At 42.3% G+C, this 20,213-nt stretch overlaps 2 protein-coding genes across 6 annotated transcripts in view; both read left to right on the top strand.

Annotated features, from left to right (window-relative positions):
- The first annotated feature begins 3,948 nt into the window (after positions 1-3,948).
- On the top strand, positions 3,949-7,016 carry ZFAND2A (zinc finger AN1-type containing 2A). 4 transcript variants are annotated; one of them, XR_005824582.1, is made up of 7 exons: positions 3,962-4,064; positions 4,595-4,689; positions 5,328-5,459; positions 5,659-5,810; positions 6,209-6,243; positions 6,346-6,435; positions 6,863-7,016. XR_005824582.1 is itself a non-coding variant. In XM_040574711.1 (6 exons), exons 1-6 carry the CDS (start codon positions 4,010-4,012, stop codon positions 6,870-6,872), a joined length of 534 nt encoding a protein of 177 aa, XP_040430645.1. In that variant the 5' UTR covers positions 3,957-4,009; the 3' UTR covers positions 6,873-7,016. The 4 variants fall into 4 exon arrangements, 3 of the variants coding, with proteins under 3 accessions (XP_040430644.1, XP_040430645.1, XP_040430646.1); XM_040574711.1 differs by lacking the exon at positions 6,209-6,243 and having other exon boundaries at positions 3,957-4,064; XM_040574710.1 differs by lacking the exon at positions 6,209-6,243 and having other exon boundaries at positions 3,949-4,064; positions 6,346-7,016.
- A 2,698-nt stretch (positions 7,017-9,714) lies between these two features.
- Positions 9,715-20,213, top strand: part of C15H7orf50 (chromosome 15 C7orf50 homolog) — a 125,656-nt gene continuing 115,157 nt past the window's right edge. Inside the window, exons 1-2 of one of the 2 annotated variants that reach the window (XM_040574704.1) lie at positions 9,715-9,837; positions 10,370-10,499. In XM_040574704.1, coding sequence (XP_040430638.1) covers positions 9,794-9,837; positions 10,370-10,499 — 174 coding nt within the window. In that variant the 5' untranslated portion in view covers positions 9,715-9,793. The other variant, XM_040574706.1, reaches the window with a different exon arrangement.

Below are 20,213 nucleotides of genomic sequence, written 5' to 3'. Positions count from 1 at the left end.
CTCTAACTTTGTTAGTTTGTGTTTGATATTAAATTATGTTGAATAAAATGTGCAGCTCAAGGACATTTTTCAGCTTCATCCTGAAATGAGGTTCTTAATCCTGCTTCTGGGTCTGCCCTTCTAGCCCAGCCTATGGGGACAGTCTGGGGTCTGTAGGATGGGCAGCAGAGAAGTGTTTGTATCAGTGATGGGCTTTGAAGGTGGAGCTGCAGGAGACGTGCCTGTGAAAGCAGTCAGTTCATATACGGTGATTTTGGAGACAACTCTTTAGAAATGGGTTCTAACAATATTGGCATCATCACAAGATAAGATCCAGGACTAGTTAAATCACAGCCTCGCAACTTGGTGCTCCTTTGGGGATTAGAAGAAGTCGCTGAGCTGTCACTCCAAAGCTGATCATGGGCTCGTTTAACTATGTCATCCCATAAGACAGCCCTTTCAATTATGTCAACCTCTCTGCTCTCCCTAGACTCTAATTTTAGAGCAGCAGTAGCTAATATTCTTGGAAAACTGATCCGCCTCCACAGATCTCTCCTCTCTGTCTGCTGCTGTTAACGGAGTATCCTGTGGGGAGATGGGCCTGCTTTACTTCCCCTCCTGTAATAAACCTAATAAAAATAGGTACCATTAGGTTCCTTTGTGTGTGGTCTCTTTAAGACACTTATCTGAGCTATGTAATGGAGATGTCACGTCTCCTCCACAGAGGGATCTGGCAGCACTGCAGGGTCACTGCAATAAAAATAAAATTCAGTTTTAAAAGCCTGGTATAAAATTATGAGCCAAAAACCAGGATGATGGGATGGGAGTTCAGAGACCTGGAAGAGGGAAATGTGAGCTGGAGCCACCTGGATGTTAACGGAGTCACCAGGCTGCTCCTGGCTTGCTCAGGAGGACTGTGGGTGACAAGGTGGCCCTGGGGACACCAGGGACAGGGGACTTGTGTGTGTGTGCTGGATGGTGTTGGGAGGAATTTGAACACACAACGGGGAGAGGAGTTGGGTGGGTTCAGGATGTCTTGGTCATGGGCATCTCGGGCTCATCTTAATGCAGCTTGGTGGGAAGGGGATGTGCCTTGCCCGAAGGATAGGATGGAGCCCACCATGACTCCAGCTCTCCCTCCATGCTGAAGATTATACTATATATATATTATTACTGTTAGCCACATTATACATTACATACATTACATTACACACATTACATTAGCCACGTTATAGGGGCTGCCACAAGAGGGGTGACAGGGAAGGTCTTTGAAGACCTCCTGTCTCTCCCCTGGGCACTGTGGTGGTCCTTCAGCTGGGTTGAGCCTCCCTCAGCTGTTCTTCCTCCACACTTGGTCTTCAGTGGGCCTGTAAGACAGTGCTGGGCAGGTCTGAGGCTGCCAGAGGGTTTTTGCTCTTCTGCAGAGCGTTCCTGGCCTTCTCCAAAATGGAGTCTTGGGGGCCCTGTCTGAAGGAACTGACATGCACAAAGCTGAAAAGCATGAGCCTCTTCCAAGGTGTTTTATTCCCCCTTTAGGATGCAGTGTGTGTCTGAAGACAAACCACACACTGAAAAGGAGTAGAAGGGATGGAGGGAAAAAGAGAGAGACCGTGCAGAGCCAAGGAGTGAGGTGACCCCATCCATCCCACCAAGTGTCATCGCAGCAGTGGTGAAGGCCAGGCCTTCCCTTTGGGGATCAGGCTGTATAAAATCCACATGCCATGGAACAAGACCTCCCCCAGTTGCCAGCAAGTTACACGTAGTGCTCCTTTCACACATCCACGTTGGCTGCCCATAATCAAATTCTGCTTCTCAAGCAATTTCCCTCGCTAATTCTCCCCGAACCACTTCTAACCCAGCTATCGGCCTTGTCGCTGAGCCGGCCAGCCTCTAACCACACACTGCTCTGTGTGATCCCTTCCTGAGCAGTGCGGCCTTGGGCACATTCCTCCGGTTCTCAGCAGCCTAACCTGTCACAAGCAAACTTCTAAAAATATCACTAAAGACCTCAGCTAATTTCTAATCCTCATTTCTATTAAGATGGCTGCCTGTTCTGTATGGGTTTCTGGACTCGGGATTTGCGGTCTTCCTTAAGAGTATCTAATCTGTGCATAGCTGTTTCTGTTGTCATCCGTACGGACTCCTCCTTCCCCACCACAAAACGTGATCCCTTTGGCAGCGGTTCCCCGGGCTGCAGAGCACCGTGAGCCCACCAGCCAGCATAGATACCTTTCTCTTCCTCCTGCCTAGCTCACCCCACTGCTTTAGGAGATTACTGGGGTTCCAGTCCTCTCGGGCACTGGGCATGTAAGAAAAACCAGACACCAAGCTCAGCAGAGCATGTGATTTTCTTTGCGCTTCCCAAGTTCTGGAGTATTCTATAATAGTGTAACGGTGCTGATGTATAATGGTGCTGACGTATAAAGGTATAGAGGAGCAAAAGTCTTGAAGTTCCTTACATGGCTGGACTTCCCATTGTTGATTGTATTTGGATATTTTTTCAAGTGCTGTTTACCCAGACGGGGTGAGGAGAGAAGAAACTACATAAAGTCAAGGACAACACTGCTGATGGCCAGGGAAACTTTTAAAATGGAAACTTGGAAGATGTGTTTTTATCATGAGATCAGTGAGGTAGGACAGCCTTCTGATGGGAATAAGGAGCTAACACTAGGTTTGGTTTGTTCCTGAAGGGAGTTACATGAAATATTCGTGTGTTCAAGGGATGCTTGACTTTAACGACTGAAGGTCTCTTCTCCTGTCAGTCCCCCACGTCTGTGCTCCTGTAGCCATACCAGGCGGAGGGACAGGACTCGGCCCCTTGCTCCAGCGTTGCCTTTCACAGCGCTGCCACCTGAGCCGCTACCTCGCCACAAACGCCACATGGCATGGTGACATGGAGGACAGGTGAGTGGCACCTGCTGTTCCCAAGCACAAATTGGCCGTTTCAGTCTGTCTCCACACACCTTCCTAGAGCTCCTCGTCCATCTCCCAGCTCCACTCCGCATCCGAGCCGTGTACATGGGACAGCCATGTGTTCTCTGGGGAGAGCAGAGGTGGGACAACGCTCCATCATTTCTCAATCTGGTCACGAGTGTCATTAAGTCAATAGGCCTCCCTCCCTCGCATGAGGTAAACTTTATTACACACAGCCAACGGGTAGGGGAAAGGTCAGCGTTTCTAAACCACGCCTCAGTCTCCTGCTGCCTGTCGGATCAGCTTTCCTTGAAGTGAGGTGACTGCTTTGGAGCAGAGGCCAGCTGAGGGACTTTTTATCAGCTGACCCATGCAAACCCCTGCTGCAGCTGATGCTCGTCCACCCAAACCAGTTAGTGTGTGCTGAAATCCTACAGTAGGGTCCCGAGTATCAGCCTGCTGGGACAAAAACACTCCTTCCCACCGCCAGCACTAAACCCAACCCCAACCCCAGCCCCAATCTCAATCCTCATCCCTATCCCCCATCCCAATCACAACCCTCATCCCCATCCCTATCCCCAATCTTCATTCCTAATCCCCATCCCCATCCCCAATCCCCATCCCAACTCTCACCCTATCCCCATTCCTAATCCCCCTCCCCAATCCCAATCTCTAATCCCCCTCCCTATCCCTAATCCCTATCCCCATCCCCAATCTCAATCCCAACCCTCATCTCTATCCCCATCCCTATCCTTAATCTCCATCCCCAATCTCAGTGCCAATCCCAACCCTCATCCCTATCCCCAACCTCAATCCCAATCCCAATCCCCAATCCCAATCCCCAATCTCAATCCCCAATCTCAATCCCCAATCCCAGCCCCGCCCCACCCCACCACACCTCCCCATGACTCAGCACATCCCCACCCCCGCCCTCCGATTGGCCGCCCCCTTAGCGCGCGCAGCAGCCGGCGCCGGCGGCCCGGGGGTCCCATTGGCTCTCCCCGCCGTGACGTCATCGGCGGGGGCCGGGGCGGGCGGGAGCGTGACTCAGCAGCGGACGGGGGCTGAGTCAGCAGGAAGGCATAAAGGCGGCGGGGCCGGCACCAGGCGGGCGGGCATGGAGCTGCCGGAGCTGGGGCGGCACTGCGCTGAGCGCGCCTGCAGGAGGCTGGGTGAGAGCCGGGGGGGGGTGTCCCCCGTCCCCTTCTTGATGAGCTGGGTTCTGTATTGGGGTGCGCTGGTTACTACCAGATGCTCGGGCTTCTTCTGTAGCACCTCCTAAATAGATCCCGTAGAAGAGTAATAGTGAAGGCTGTAGCATTTCATGCTGGTGTGTTGTTAATAAGCCTATGGAGCTTTTGTGTTTGAAGGAAAATATCTTTTGAGATGGGGTTTTGGTTTTGTACTTCAATCCCAAGCTTCTGGCTAATGCCTCTTGAAAAGTTTCAGTGTTCTAAGAACTCCTGAGGTATTGATGGTTTGTGTTGGTCTAGCACGGGGGGAAAAGAGGGAAAAGTTTTCAGTTTTAACTTTTGTCTTTCAGTGTTTATGAAAAAATACATCCTCTTCCTACAGTTACCTGGGTTGTGACTACACCAAAATGATGATTTGCTTTAGGATTTATTTGTCTTCAGTAAGTGCACTGTAAAGCTGTTAGCTCTGCTGTATACAAATCTGTTTTCTCTCTTCATTCCTTACCCAGACTTCCTGCCTCTGAAATGTGATGCGTGTGGGGAAGTCTTCTGCAAAGACCATATCCGTTATGATGACCACAAGTGTGGCTCTGCCTACAAGAAAGTAAGTTCCTGTACGTGAGTCAGTAATTGACACTGCAGAGTTGCTAAATCATGCAGAAAGGCTGCTCTGAAATTTGACCTGTGGTTTCAATAAAAGCAGGTGAGAGAACCATGAGATAAGCTAATGATACAGCTGAACTTCAGCTGCAATGGGACAACACTTCTGAGCTTACTACTGCTGGATTCTAGTTTCTTTCACTTATTCCGCACCTTCCCAAAGAGGGGTGCTTTATACTTTAATGTAGTGTGGCCTAAAACTTTCTGCAGCCCGTATTTTTTTGAGCTGCAAGACAGCAAGCATGAAACTACAGGATAAATAAATGGGAAAAATGGGGCTGAATATTAATCTCTCGTTCATACTTGGGCTGTGTGGTGTTCAAGACTACAGTTTCAGGAAGCCTACAATCACATTTAAAGTGAATTTATTGAATATGTTGGTACAAACTTATTTGGCATAGCACTTCGGGCTTTTTGGATACAAATATACAGTTACCTTCATGAAGGACATCTTTAAGAGCATTAGTAAATGAGTAGAACATAAAGCACTTGTAAATATACTATCATTACCCATGGCTAAGAAAAGGGGAAGGGCAGAACAGTAACTGGGTCAGACTTCTAATCTGTGTGGTGTGTTCTCAGAATGTGCAGGTTCCGGTGTGTCCACTCTGTAATGCACCTGTCCCAGTACAGAAGGGGGAAATACCAGATGTTGTGGTTGGAGCCCACATGGATAAGGACTGCAAATACAATCCAGCACAGCAAAAGGAGAAGGTGAGAAAACTGCTGTTGAAATCTGTTTGCCTAATGCTTGTGAAGCTTCATTTTCTGACAGCAGAATGTATAGAAGCTTGTTCTGTTTCTTTTTTGCTCTAAGAGTGCTTGAGCATTCATGCTTCAGCATGGTCGCTGCTTGGAAGCTGATCTCAGAAAGCAACCAGGTATTGCTAATGTAGTTTCCTGTGTTTTCTAGATCTTCACAAACAAGTGCTTAAAGCCAGGCTGCAAAAGAAAAGAGATGATGAAGGTAGTTTGTGAACAGTGCAATGGTAATTTCTGCATAAAGCATCGGCATCCTCTGGACCATGACTGTAAAGGGAGCAGCCACCCCATCTCCAAGGCTGGGTAAGCTGTAGTTGTGGTACTTTGAGATTAAGCTGAAGCTTCAGGGCTTGGTGGGGAGCTCAGGCAAATCAGGAATTCTGTATACTACTGGTCACTTCAATAAAATAGACATAATTTCCTCTCTGAATCTTGGACCTAACTTCTGAAAGCCTGAGCCAAGGGGAAAAAAAGCTGCTTGTCAAATGCTTTCCTAAAATTCTTCCAAGCTTACTTAATTTGATAGCATGCTCTTTCAAAAAAAAAAAAAAAAGCCCTGAGAACAGGTGCTTGCCAATTCAAGTACCTTTTAAGGTCTTGATCTAAATACTAGAACCCTATGCAGAGCCTTGAATTAACCAAGAATAAACTGTGGCAAGGTATTGATTTTAAACTTAACTTTAATAAAACATCTCTTGCAGGCAGACATACCTTCCTTGCTCTGTGCAGTAGGAATGTAAGACTTGTGTGCCAGATGTGGATAATTAAACTGGATGGAAGAGTGAGACTACTGGAAGCATGCTTAAGTGGTGCTGAGCCTGGTTGTATTTCTTTGTAGGTATGCAGCTCTGATGAGAGCATCTCAAACTGCCTTCAAGTCAACAGAAGCAATTGTAGTGCCATCTAATGGGAACCGTCAGCACAACAGGTATAAGCTGTGGAACAAGATGAGATAGTTTAAAATAGTCTTAGGTCAACACAGCATGGTAGTGCTGCTGTCATACATCTAACTGCTCTAGGCTTTGTAGTTGACCTTTGATCAGTGTTGGGAATATAGCAGAGAGCTTTCTGACAGCACAAGCGAATTTTTATTTCTCCACACTGTGAGGATTAAAATGGCTATGTAGACACAAGCATTAGGGCATTAAGTTGTTTATTGTACCAGCAGGTTGGTCTCCCACCTGCCCAGGATAAGGCTTTTGGTCAAGTTTTGGAAAACTGGTGCTTCATTGTAATGCTGAGAAAGCATAGCAAATCTGACTGAATGGCCCAAGTCCTTCCCAGCCATGGTTTACTGCCTTGTGACTGCAAGTTGTGGTTGAATGACTCTTACAGTTTACTCTATTGTCTTTCAGATGCAGATAATAGAAACTCTTCACGCTGGATCAAGCCTCTGCTGACTTCAGAGTTAATCTTGTCTGAAGCTCTTTAAACTTTCTCTATGCAAGTAACTTATTTTTGTGTATAATCTCTTATGGATTTAATAAACTGTCACCCTTTCTAAGCCAACTTTTTGTTTCTGTATTTAGAATGAGAGCTTTAATACAATCATAGAATCATTAAGGTTGGAAAAGACCTTCAAGATCATCTGGTACAACCATCACCCTACTATGAAAAACACTTGGAGGGAACTGGGGGGTGGTGGTAGACAGAAAACTAAAATTAGGGTGAAACACTGCTAGTTTTGCTTAGGTCATGCAAGGTCTAAACTGAGTCTCTCATAAGATGAAAGACTGAAATACATGTTAATGTCACAGCTCTCAATCCTTCTGGAAATGATCTGGCACAATGCAGCATTGTACTTGACAATAACATATATCAATGTGAAATCAGTTTTCTATAGTGTCTCTTGGTTTCTGAATGTTGTTGGAAGTACTGATTTATAAAGCCATACCCTGTCCTTCCAGGCCATCCCTAAGCAATTCACAGGAGGGATAGTGCTCACAGAGGCGTGCACAGCATAATTCCTCATAATTTATTGCCCCCAAGGTAGAAATCTAGGCTTGTATTGGTGTTTTCTTGCAGTTGGGGCAAAAACGAAAACAGAAGCTATTAACTGTTCCTTGTCCCACATAATAAGGCCAAAATACAGCCTTGTCAAAGGAGCCTAGTCTTGCTCCCTTTCTGAAAGGCTTAAATGAAGATACATTTTCTGTTATGTCTGTCTTCATCAGCAGTCTTACCTGAAGGCTCAGCTCTTTGAACTGGGTGAACATCCAGCTGCTTAGTTTGGGGCCCAAAGTACTGTAGCTTGAGGAAATAGAAATGTGCTGTTAATGAACAATGCTAATTCCCCAGCTGTGATCTAAGTAGACCTCTCATCCAACTAATTGTGAGAAAAATGCCAAAGCTTACTGATGATGTCAGGGGGCCAAGACCTCAATTTCATGTGTCATTGGAACCATTCCTCTGCATGCTGGGGCTGGTAGGCTGGAGTATTGGTTTAGGACTAACTGATGGGTAATTGCAGTCTATTGAATCACCTGCAGTTGAGTTCCCAACCCCATTTTCATGAGGTGGGAGGAATAGCAGTTTACGTAGCTGAGAATGCTGTGTTCCTTGACCTGGGAAAAATAATCTTTGATAATAGCACAAGAGATGTGAGCATGATTGCAGTTAACACAACACATATGGTTTATACAACCTTGGGGTCTACTGCAGTTGTGCGAAGGTTGTTGTGTGCTTCTCATTTCTATTTGAAGAGGCTTAATTCTTGGATTATGAATGCTCCCTAAAAAAATGTGGATTTATGGTCCCTTACAGGAATAACACAAATGACCAACGTATTGACTTGTAGATCTTTTATCAGAAAGGGCAAAGATAATACAATTTCTAGCAAATGTGGAACAAAAAAAAAAAGTGTGCTACTCCCTATTGTCCAATGTGATTTCTCATACATTGACATGTTTTTTGGAGAATGGTTAAAGTGGTATGGAAGGTCATAGTCGGCCAAACTATGTCTGAAGTTGGCAGGTACAAATTACCACTGCTAGTTCCAGTTAGCCTTGTTTTATCCGTTCATGTGGTCTAAATAGTGATTTGGCAGTATTTGTAATACTGTGTTTAACCACAGGGTGTCACAATAGGATGTGTAATAAAACGATTGTTATTCAAGGCACTCTAAACACAGAAAACATGCTTTCCCCATTCACATTGGAACAAAAGAGCCTAAATTACGGCTCTAATTTTAGATACCACCACCTAGCGATTATCTTGTGTGCTCTAGTGCCATAACCCACTCCTAACGCAGTGCTAGTTATGGGACTTTTATAATCTTTCTGTACAATATACAACTGGACGTGTTCCCAAACTCTGCTGTGTATCCTGGTGTGGGGAAGGGTGTACAGGGGGAGCAGCAGTGGGTCCTGACAACTGTGCGATAAGTTCCCCATAGTGTACTAGTGTACGTAGTGTACCATAGCAATGGTTGTGACCTCAGTCTGGACAGGAGAAAAGTATAAAGGTTTACCTCTTCACATGGGTATGTGTAATACTATTGAGTTATTGCTGCCAGCGTCTGCTGGCACCTCAACTACTGGGGTCAAAGCATTTGGAAGCTGAAACCACTGTGTCAGGCTGTTACTTAAAAATGCTCCAGTGACTCATTTGTTTCCAGTAAATATTCCTGCCCTTAAATCACCGGGGAGATGTTTGTGCACATGGTAAGTATTTATAGCAAATGGAAACCGGTAGGTTTCCAGGAACCCATGTGCTGGGCGATGTTTCTCACCCACCCACACCTGAGCGGCTCCCTGTTCCCTGCTCTCAGAGCCCCACGGGGCTGCTCCAGACGCAGAGTGGTTATGATCTGCTGACTGAAGCAGGCAACACCGCTCCCTGGGGAGCCGAAAGCCCCTGTGCTAGCCCATGAGGGGGGTGGCAGCGCGGGGCTGTGTGGGGGACACCGGCGGTGGCCGCCCACCGGGGCCAGGCTTGGGCAGGGCCGGGGTGGGGGGGCTGCGCGGGGCCCGCAGGCCGCGGTGGGCCCCGTAGGCCTCGGGTGCGCCCCGGGCCCGGCGGCCGTCACCCTGGCAACGGTCACCCCGGCAACGGTGGGCGGGGCGAGCGCTGAGGCCACGCCTCCCTCCCGCATCGGGACCGCCCTCCGCGAGGGGCCACCTCGGCGCGCGGAGCTGACGTCACACCAAAAAAGCCGGCCGGGCCCGCCCTCAGCACGCTCCCTCCGAGCGGGCGTTCAACACGGCACCTCGCCTTCCTATTGGCCAGTTACCGGATTGGCAGCTCCGAGCGCCAACCGGAAGCGCCCGCTCCCTTTGCTGCAGCCAATGGCAGGGAGGGGGCGGGCTGCGGCGGGGAGCGTGGGTGAGAGGTGCGTGAGGGGGCCGCGTGCACCCGGTCCTCGCGTGGCCGCTGAGGGGCGGCCGGGCCGGGGCGGGCTGAGGGGGATCCGTGGGGATCTTTTGGGATCTTTTGGGATCCGTGGGCCTCTCCGCGCCCTCGTGCCGGTGTAAAAGGCAGGGTAACGGCCGCCGTCAGGCAGAGCGGGAGCCGCGTGGCTGTGCCGGCTTCGGGAGCGGGCGGCACCGAGGCTGTGGGGTCCCGGGGGGGAGTAACCGGAGCGTGATCCTGAGGGAAGGGGGGAAATTCAGCCGAAGTGGTCCAGGTTCGGCGCTAACGGCTGTTGGCGTGGTTAGGCAGTCAGATGTGACTCTTGAGATGGTGGGGTTATAGGGTAGCTTGTCAGTATATGCTTCTCTGGCATGTATAATAAATTAAAATTATTTCAAATAAATAAAAGGATCTTAATTGCACTTTCGTAGTGGCATCTAAAATAATTAAATAAATAAATAGGGTTCTAATTGCACTTTGGCAGGTTATAATTGCATAACATTCTGTTCCAGAATGGCAAAAAAGAATACACAAAGCAAAGAAATGAAGGAGGAGAAAAGGAAAAAGCTAAAGCAGCGTGTGGCCCCAAAGGGAGAGCTGGAATCAGAAAGTGAACCAAAGAAAATGAAACAGAGCCTTCAGGTAGGTTATCCCAGCTTTGACTGTTTAATTCAATAAAACAGTTACCTGTGGTATTACCTGTGGTGTTCAGCACCAAACCTGAACGTACCACGAGATTCAGTGCAGTGATTCCTCGGATATGATATGCCTAGAGTGAAAATGAAAAGATAAACTCCGCCAAAATCATGAGGTGTGTCTGATTTCTGAATGTGGTTGTAGCATTCAGAGTACACGGTCTCTGTTCTGAATGCTTCTGTGAAAGGCAGAGGCTGGGTGAGAGCATGTGAGCAAAAGGGAAACGAAATGCCTTTAAGCAACTGTCATATGGCAGTATAGGCGTAGCTTAAGTCTTCATGTGATTCTGAGGGGTTGGGAGCACATGAAAGATTTCTTCATGGAAATCCTGTTGATTTTTGGTCAGAATGTCAAGTGGCCAGGAGGTGTCAGCAGTCTCTGTATTAAGGAATATTTGATAAATTAATAAGAATGAAATTAGTAATATTGAGATATCGTTTAAGTGGAAATTTAAAGGTCTAAGTCTTTTTTTCCCTGAAGGAAACAATACAAAAGCAGGGCAACTTAACAGTGGTCTTCTGAGTAAGTTAATGCAAAACATGGATCAGAGAATCAAGTGGTTCGATAATACAAAGAACTGGAGAATGACAGGCAAAATTCATTTCCTTAGGAATTGTAAGAGTGACTTTAAGCCATGGTCTTAAAAGCATTCCTTGTTTACTGACCTAACATAAAATAAATGTAAAAGGTACGTATTGCTCTCATTTATCGTGAGTTATATAGTTCAGTGAAGATAGTAACTAAAAAGTAGTAGTTCTTATTTTACTGTTACACTTTATTGAAACTTATTGGCAAGAATACTTGATTTTTTTCTGAGAGCTTTTGCATTCATGTAAAAGTGTCTCTAGCTATTACATTTAGAGTTTGTGAGACAATATAAGAAAAGCAGATCTGTTGGCAGTGGCTATTTGGAGACTCTAAATTCTTGCTGTTTATATCTCAGCAGAAATATGCTTAAGTAAAGTCAGGGAAGAGTACATCTCTGTCTATATCAAAGCAAAAATGGAAAATCTTGTATTTATAGCTTAGTGAGAGGGAACACTTATTTCCTTTGTTAGTTCTATATTATGGACTTAGATCCACAGAAATGTAATTCAATTTGTGTGGAAGTAATTTTCCAGGATAAAACGGTGTGAAATTGAAATGTCAAAATTAAAATTTTACTGCCTGTGACGTTCTGAAGCGTTTTATATACAAGTGGAAAAAATCCCAAGAGGACTTCAAACCCCTGGCAAGCAGGGCCTTTCTGGACTATCCGATTAATATCAACTGATAAGATCTTAGAACCCCCAAATTGGTTCTCCTTCATCACTAAGACTGTAGGACTGTGAAAGGAAGAACAAATATTAAGTGGAAAGCAGGCTCCTTAATACTACTAGGGAACACCGCTAGGCACAACAACACTTACAACTATAAATGTTGGTGTCAGTGGGTGGCTTAAACATGTATCTGGTGTTAGTTTTAGGGAATACCATATAAGGTCTATGAGAAGCCATTTTTTGGCATCAGCTTTATAAACTGTGACTGTTGATAGTAGGAAAGTATAAGTTAGTAGACCACGTTTTTTGTTTGAAATGGCTGTTGGGGATGAAAAATGTTAAGCAGATTTTAAGCTATTTTACTTCAGGAATAGTTAACGAATGTCAGCTGTGTATTGGTTTATGATTATTACTCAGCATGCGTACCCTCAGCTTTGTGTGAAATACTCAGTTAAGTCACAGTGGCATTGGGTTTTAAAATGCTTTTGATGATAGGACAGTGTGGAAAATGTAGTAGAAAAAAAGGTAAAATTCCTTTACATGTACGGGAAGACCAGAAGGAACTCTGAAGCCGCAGAGAAAAGCGCTCAGTTGGCTTGGATGGAACAAAGATTCAGGCAACTGCTGAGAGTGCTTGTTCTGCAATCTAATTTTCTTTATATTTTTTGTTACTTTAAGCTGAAATTTTGATAGATCTACAGAAATTCCTGAAGGATGACAACTGGTTTCTGATAAGCTGTGACTGACTTTTAATGCGCTGATTTAAAGCCAATTTTTTGGCCTTAAGGCACGAATGGGTAGGTTCCAGTTTCTGTGGAAGTCTCATATGTGATGGAAATACGTCAAAAGATAGCAGCATAGCACACTGCTTTTGGTGGCGGAGAGTTTTCAGTGGTTCATTAAATCACTTTACTTCCCTGTGGTTTACTTTCTTCCTATTTTACTGCAGCACTTTTAGTCTCCAAAGCGGAAAACGTAAATCTCTAATTGATTTTGTTAGAGCTGCAGGCAGGCACGTTGAAGTGTGTCTTAAGTGACTGAATTTAGTATACATTGATCATTCTTGTATGGAATTTATTTCAAAAATTCTCACCAGCCTAAGATTAAAGCGTTTTTCCTTGGAACAGCTTGACCTTTCTGAGTAATCTTGATGTTTTATTGATTTTCATCTACTCGATTTCTATTGTTTACATTAAATAACAAAGAGCAATTCAAGTCCAATAAAAATGTTTTCATGAATGATCTTAGAAGCACACAGCTCTAGTAAAGCCGAACGATACAAGTTTTTAAACTTGTATTGTGTTTTTATCTGAGATTTCCCTAATGTTACTGTTTTATTTAGCTACTTGTCAATAAAACCCACGTTTTTAACCTTGCTTTTTAAAATGCCTGGACATTAGTTTTGCTAGTTTTTTAATGATTTTGTAGTTCACTAACGTATTCACATGTTAAACCTTACTACGGTTGGAGATTATTCTTTTGAGTTGTCGCATATGATAGGCATTAAAATAAGAGATGTAAAATGTGCTGTCTAGACTGGTGGTCTGAAGTTAAATACTGGCGTTTTAAGTAAGAACTTTCTGATGGACCTTGTCTGCGACAAATTAATTTTGTTTCAGTTCTCTGAAAAGAATACTTACAATATTGTTAACTGTCATGTTGAAATAACAAAAGCATTAGAAGTGCTTGTTTGCAATTACTCATGTCTTGCTTCTGTTTATGGATTTCTTCACCCTTCAAAGTTTCAGCTGCCTTAGTGCCACAAAAGCTTATCGAAACAGTGTACTGACACTTACAACATTGTCAGCAAGGAACAACATGTTGTGGTTGCTTTGTTCACAAAGGGTATTTGAGTTCTACTGAGAATGACCTTACTGTACCAAAGGATCTTTTAACCTCATAATTTAACAGTAGATCTTGTTTCTCCAGTGTTGTTTTCAGAGCTGCAGGCTTTCCACAGAACAGTAAAATTCTTCCAGAGTTGATCATCTATTAAGCAAGAGAGACTCGAAATTGCTAATCCATAGAAAACAATATTCATTTCCTCTTCCTTCCCAATTTAGTCTAGCAAACATTGTAACTTCAAGGAAAATTGAGTAAGAGCCAGTCAGTCTTTATAAATCAAATCCCGTTGTTCATGGTTGACGGGTATTTTAGGTAATGCTCCTAGAGTATGAGTCCTTGCCTGTTTCTTGTTATTGTCAGCATTGCAAATGGTTGGAGGAGGAGGAATCAACATTTTCCCCAGATAAAGGCAAAATCAGTGGGAAAGGAATTTAATTTTTGAGATTCCATACAGATAGTACAAACAATGGCAAATAAACAAGTAGCTCATAGTGTTTCTTTAATCAGAGGGCTAGTGTGCAGGTGCCCAAACAGTAAGCTGTGTTTACTAAATGGGAAATGGCAAAATTACTAGGGAAAGTGTTTCTCTGTTCAGCCTTTTGGGGATTATTATACAGGCAAGGAGTTATTAAACTAGTACTAGAGCAAAGCAAGCCACAAAGAATGATTCTTTAAAATTGTTTTGCTTGTAGTAGTGGAAAGCCCCATAAAAATCATGCTGTTTATGCCGTGGAGATAAAACATTTTGTCATCAGCTTGGTGAAATAGTTGAGTGCTACTTTGGTATGATCTCTAATGCTGCTTGTAATCAGGTAACTGGGATAGTAATTTGAATGTTTAATGAATGCAAACCAAGCATTCATGGTACTAAACCTATCACACAGATACTGGAAGGCTATAACTGAGAAATATATTTATTTCTTTGACAACCCACTAATTGATACTGAAGTCTGTTTTTGAAGTAATGGGTTGTGGATGATTTGCAAACAAACTCTGTAAGTCCTATCTTTTTACATTTATTTTAATAGGAAACTGATCATGTAACCATCAAAATAACATGTCTTGTATTTTCCATCCTAAACGATGTTGGGAAGCTAACACTTAGCACGATGTTACAGGATGTTCTTCTGATTAGCTGGCTACTGGTATTTGCTGTATCTTCATTTCTATACATTAAAATTTCTTTTTGGAAACTGTTTGCATTGTGAATTGATTATCAGCTCTTTCTGCATTTGTATAGTTTTGCTTTACTAAGTTAATCCTGCTTTGCATGCTTTAGCATTACCCATGTATTTATTTTTTAGAAATACGTGTGAAACCGATCAGATATTGAAAAAGGAAAATAATTTACTAAAAGCTTCCATTTTGTTTAGCGTAATCTCCTAGAATAAGAATCTTGTCTTGTACTGTTTTTGACTGTTTTGCTTGCATCTCTAACATGCAAATAGAGTTTTATCCACGTTATGAAGAGAACATGACATAATTGTTCATCCTTGCCCTGTCTTTCATCTGCCCCCCTCCCCCTTTGATCTCAGGATACATCAGCAGTTAGCATTTTGCTGGAACTGATACCTCTGGTAAATTAATGTCTCTTCTTTCTCAGAATGGTGAAGTTAAATGTCAGGATGGATATTAGATCACTTCTGTTAGTCTGCTGGGTTTGGTCAGTCTGTAATTGAAATGTTGGGCCTATTTCTCTTCTTTGGGCTACTTGCAGTTGATTTTTCTATTCTTATTTTTTTTTCTTCCTCAAAGAGCTTAGTTTGCTGGCCCATTGGCTTCTGATTGCCTCTCTGCAGGATGGCCTCTTGATAGCTGAAAAAATTATGAAGCCATAAACCCACTTGGCATTTATGACTTGCTGTGTGGGATCCTGCTTGGTTTGTCTGCTTTCTTAATATCTATGCAATATTTTTCAAATTAGGAAAAAGAGAATAAGAAAACAAACTTTGAGGGCAGCTGCTTATGGGACTGAAAGGTTTGTTTCCTGCTAATGCTTCTTACTCAGAATATTGATAGAGTTGCTGCAAATTATTTTATTGAATTAATGATGCATTTATTTATTTATTTAAGAGGTAAAATTCATTGTGACACTATATAATGTTTATAGAGAATACCAGGCCTTTTGTAAACAGACATGTCTAAGAAGGTACAAAATAGTGTCTGAAATACGGATATGCATAGATTAGGCTGACTAATTTTACATTCCTTTGAAAATTATTTTTGTAATGGTAGGAATAGATTTCCCAGGAAGGAGTATTCACAGCTGGGAAAACAGTTGCTACTTTGAAGATGGTTTTCCCAGGCGAAAGGCTCACGTCCCCGACTGTGTTTGGTATAAACAATACGTGGTGTATTTCTTACTTTTGTCTAAAGGGATTGTGCATTTTTCATTACATATTAAACAGCAAAAGTTTCATGCTAATTCTGGGTATTTGACTTAATCTATCTACACTCAAATTAATTCCTTACTTTTACCCATAAAGCCGGGATATTAAAGTGATGGGGAGTTTGATGGTGAAAGACAACTGTCCCTTCTTTGCTGTTAAGAGGGGAAATTCTTCTCTCCTTGGAGCACATAACCAATGTTTCCTTTCATCTCCCATTCTTTACTTAGTGGTGAGAACTTCCCTTTACTGTTCTTGTTAGCTTTCCAATACAAATTCTTGCTTTCGTGACTTAGCTGCACATATTTTCATAAAAATTGAGACTCAGCACAGGATTCCTGCTTGTGGGCTAAAGTCGTTGAGGAATGGTCTTCAAGCAGTCGCTGAAGTGAGGAGCCAGGGCTAGGTCTGCTGGAGTATGTGTCACCCAGCTCCAGTCAAGTGAGGACACTGCTTTCTTGCCGTTGTTAGCTCTTTTTTTTTTTTTTTCTGGTTTTACATTAATAAGTTCTGGCTCATCATAGAAAGAGGCATCATAAATTACTAGAAAGGCCCAAATTGCTTAATACAGAAAACTTGGCACAAACCCCTCAAAAATAAGTAGACGCTCAGTTAAAAGAATGTGTCCGATTACATGTTTGAATTCTCAAAACACGTTCTACTTGGCAAGAAATTATGGTGTAAGCTTGAAAGGATAAACGTTTGCTATGTTCTGATGTATGGTAAAGACCAGAGCAATGGGCATTCAAAGACAATTGTTCTTGACGAGGCTTGAGACTTGGAGCATGTACAGTAAGTATAACTTATTAGTGCAAACCTGGATCTTGTGGTTTGCTCCTTCCTGTTTATTGCTCTTGGTACAATTTTGTTAATGTTAATCTGTTTAAACAAAAAAACACACACAGATTTGGATATTTAAAGCGTGGTAATTCTAAAAAGCTGCAGCTTTCCCAGTCCTTGACAGAATGCTGCTGCTTTTTTAAACAAAATGGGAAGCTTCTATAAGGCTTTAAAAAAAAATATATTAGTGTGTTTATGGAATATATTTAAAAATAAAAAGCCACTCATTTTGAGCAGATTGGGGTGGTGATGGCTACTTCCTTGGTATGAATGATGAACTAGAATTACTTCACCAGGATTTTCCTCCTCTGAAATACCTCTTGTGTTTAGAGGCAATATTGTAAGCTACAAGAAAGATTAGTGTATATTTATATATGTTAATTAATAAATCGCAGAATAGATGGAATGGCTCTTGTGTGTTAGATCAAAGCCAAGAAGATTAATAAATACTTGTAAAATGCTTGTCTGTTACATCCAACAGGTAATTAGAAGAGAAAATTAATCTTATGACTTGTAGAAGCTGCCTGAAGTAATGAGGGTACGAGCATGAAGATACTTGACAGAGGAACCTCTTGCTTAGGGAACCAGACCCTGTCTTTGAATGCGTTTACCTATTTCTAATTGAATCCCAATAGAGTTCTGTAGGACATCAAGCAGAAGATCATCATACAATGTTTTATTAAATTTTCAGCATTATCTCAATAATTTGCATCTGTACGGCAGGCTTTTGCAAACAGCATATGTACACAAGGGACGACAAAGCTCTGCTCCTACAATCGTACTGTTTGAAACACGTCAAAACTGTTTGGAGAATGTACCCAATGCTTAAAGCTGCATCATTTAAAAGGGAACACAGAGGTTATGTAAAAGAGGAAAAGAAATCTCAAGTATGCGGGGAAAATGCATGTTTTTATTAACTGTCACTCTATTCTACCTTTACATTTTTACATAGTAGATAATAAATGGGAATAATTTGTGTTTTATATTCTAAAGGCTTTATTAAAATAAACTTGTGTTCTTTTTTTCATGGTTCAAGTTTATCACTCTTCATTTAAAACATGCTGCTGCCTTTACAAAGATTTGCCTGGATTAAGTCACAGTCCAATTTGCATTTACAGTAATAGTGGCCAGCTGTCCTGAACCTGTAGGTAATACAATGAAGCCACCTGGCCAAGGGCCCAAAGGTCTTACCCTACGGCAGTGAGAGTCAAGAAGAGCAGGAATCTTGCAGAGGACAGGATTTCCCCAGATCCTCACGCAGCCCTTGTTATGGGCTGAGCATGCAGTTAGGTTCTTTGTGATTTGATGTGAGCTTTAGCAGCTCCTCGGATGACAAACTTGTGCTTCTGACCCATGTTGTGTCATCAGTGCCGTACATCATCAGCCACTTTTACAGTAGAATAAGAAAAGAACATATCACATGTCTTAGTATTCTAAGAGTATTAAGCTTTTAATAATATCAAAAGTAATCCTTCTGAATTCATGTACTTGAAAGCCAACAGAGCTCCTGAATTAAGTTTCCACAGGTATCACTATCTGTATCTTCTTTTGTCTTGCTACCCACCCCACAGATGGATGCTTGGAACATCATTTAAGTGAGCTCTTTCCTTGGTTTCTTTCTGGTTGCTGAGCGCACTTCACTTGTATCTGAGTGCTGGAATGAGTTAAATAGTTTCTATAGTCAGGTTAAGGCTATTTCTCTTTAGTTCTTAATGGAGAGAGAATGAATGGAAGAAAATCTTATTTGCTGTTGTATTTCTGTTTCTATTGAGAGAATGTCTGGGAAAGGAAATGTTTCTGCAGTTGAGGCAGAAAACGTGTATCTCCACCACTATTGGGCAACTCCATCAGTGAGCTCTTCTTGTTGAAATACAGTTAATTCCATTTTTAAGGATAATTTAACAACATTCTAATATTTTCCCTATTTCTCTAGTATATCTTTTTTCCTCCAGGTTTTCTAAAGTCCTTCCAGTAACATACTCTATGCAATTTGAAAAGGTTCTAAGCCTTGAGAATAATAATTTGTTTGCAGGTCAAGTGAGTTGGGATTTCTACACAAAGTTGTTGTTTCGGAAAGGCTTATCCTGCTGCATTAATACTAACAATTAAATGCGTCTTTAGGGTAGTTATATTTAAAAACACAGGTTTGTGGAGCTTTCTTGATAACAAATAGCTCAGTAGTTTGTGAACCTTGAACCGAAATTTCTGCATATATTTGTAGCGGACAGTGTTTGAACAATTTGGAGAAATAGGTTGAAAAAATGGATGTGGTTTTATCGCTGGAGCTGAATGACTTCAAGAGCCGTTCTAAACACACAGGCTACATCATGAGAATAAGACAGTCATCTCTATATCTGGTTTAGTGGAATTAAGTGTGTGCATGTAAAATAACTGAAGCAGCATATAGGAGACTGAGTTGAAAGTAACAAGCTGATCCTGCACTGTCTGAAGTCTTGAGAAGGCATTGCTTTTTTGTTGTCATCTTGGGTGGCTGGCTCAGTATGCAGCTGTTTATTCTTAGCTTCTGGCTGTGTCATGCTGCCATATGATGGAATGGAAGCCTAAAAGGAAGCTAAAAGCCAAGGGCTAAAACTTTAGTGTATCATATGACAATGAAGAATAAATAGTTTGGAAAATACCATTGAAGAAAAGACACCTAAATTATAAATATGAATGGAGAGTGTTCAGATTTTCAAATCCAGTGTCTCTCCTTAAAATATAGCACATGGCATAGATCACAAGAGTATCCAGGCGAGATGGTCTGTATACACGGCTTAAAAATGACTTGTTCCCTGTCATCTGTTATTGCAGATTAAACATTAAAAAAAAAAAGATAAAATGCAATTCCGAGATGGAAATGTTTATTGGTGACATGTTTATTAAACAGAATGTAAAAATAATAATCGTTCCTTAACATAAACAGTCTCTGAACAAGAAATGGCTAGGTCTAATTGTGGACCAGAGGGTAAATGTAATTGGTAATGTAATGGTAAAGTTCTGTTGCAAAGACATAATTCAATTAACTGACTTCAACAATGAATTTGGCTCAGTGCTCTTTTATGAGAGACCTAAATATTTGTATGTTGGTCTGAATGTGTAGGGTAGGAGTAGAAGGGAAGGATGCTGTCCCTTAAAGCTACACCCGTATCTTCATTTTCAGCCAAAATCAAATGAATTCATTGATTCATCTTCATGAACTGCTATTAAAATTCAGACCTGTCTTCTTCATACTCATTTGTTTTTCCTGTTTATTGAGAAACAAGTTGAATGTAGAAACAAATCGAATTAAATGGTTAAATTCGTTATGCTTTTATACTTGTGACAATCCT

Source organism: Cygnus olor, chromosome 15 (assembly GCF_009769625.2).
Source record: "Cygnus olor isolate bCygOlo1 chromosome 15, bCygOlo1.pri.v2, whole genome shotgun sequence".
NCBI classification, from domain to species: domain Eukaryota; kingdom Metazoa; phylum Chordata; class Aves; order Anseriformes; family Anatidae; genus Cygnus; species Cygnus olor.
Note: the sequence above shows the minus strand (reverse complement) of the source record. Positions and strands in the feature narration are given on the sequence as shown.

What these genes read in the sequence shown, in the direction of transcription:
- ZFAND2A (XM_040574710.1), top strand. Translation starts at nt 4,010, where the DNA reads ATGGAGCTGCCGGAGCTGGGGCGGCACTGCGCTGAGCGCGCCTGCAGG. An exon ending in GCGCGCCTGCAGGAGGCTGG is followed by an intron (nt 4,065 to 4,594) that starts GTGAGAGCCGGG and finishes TTCCTTACCCAG; the next exon opens with ACTTCCTGCCTCTGAAATGT. An exon ending in CACCCCATCTCCAAGGCTGG is followed by an intron (nt 5,811 to 6,345) that starts GTAAGCTGTAGT and finishes ATTTCTTTGTAG; the next exon opens with GTATGCAGCTCTGATGAGAG.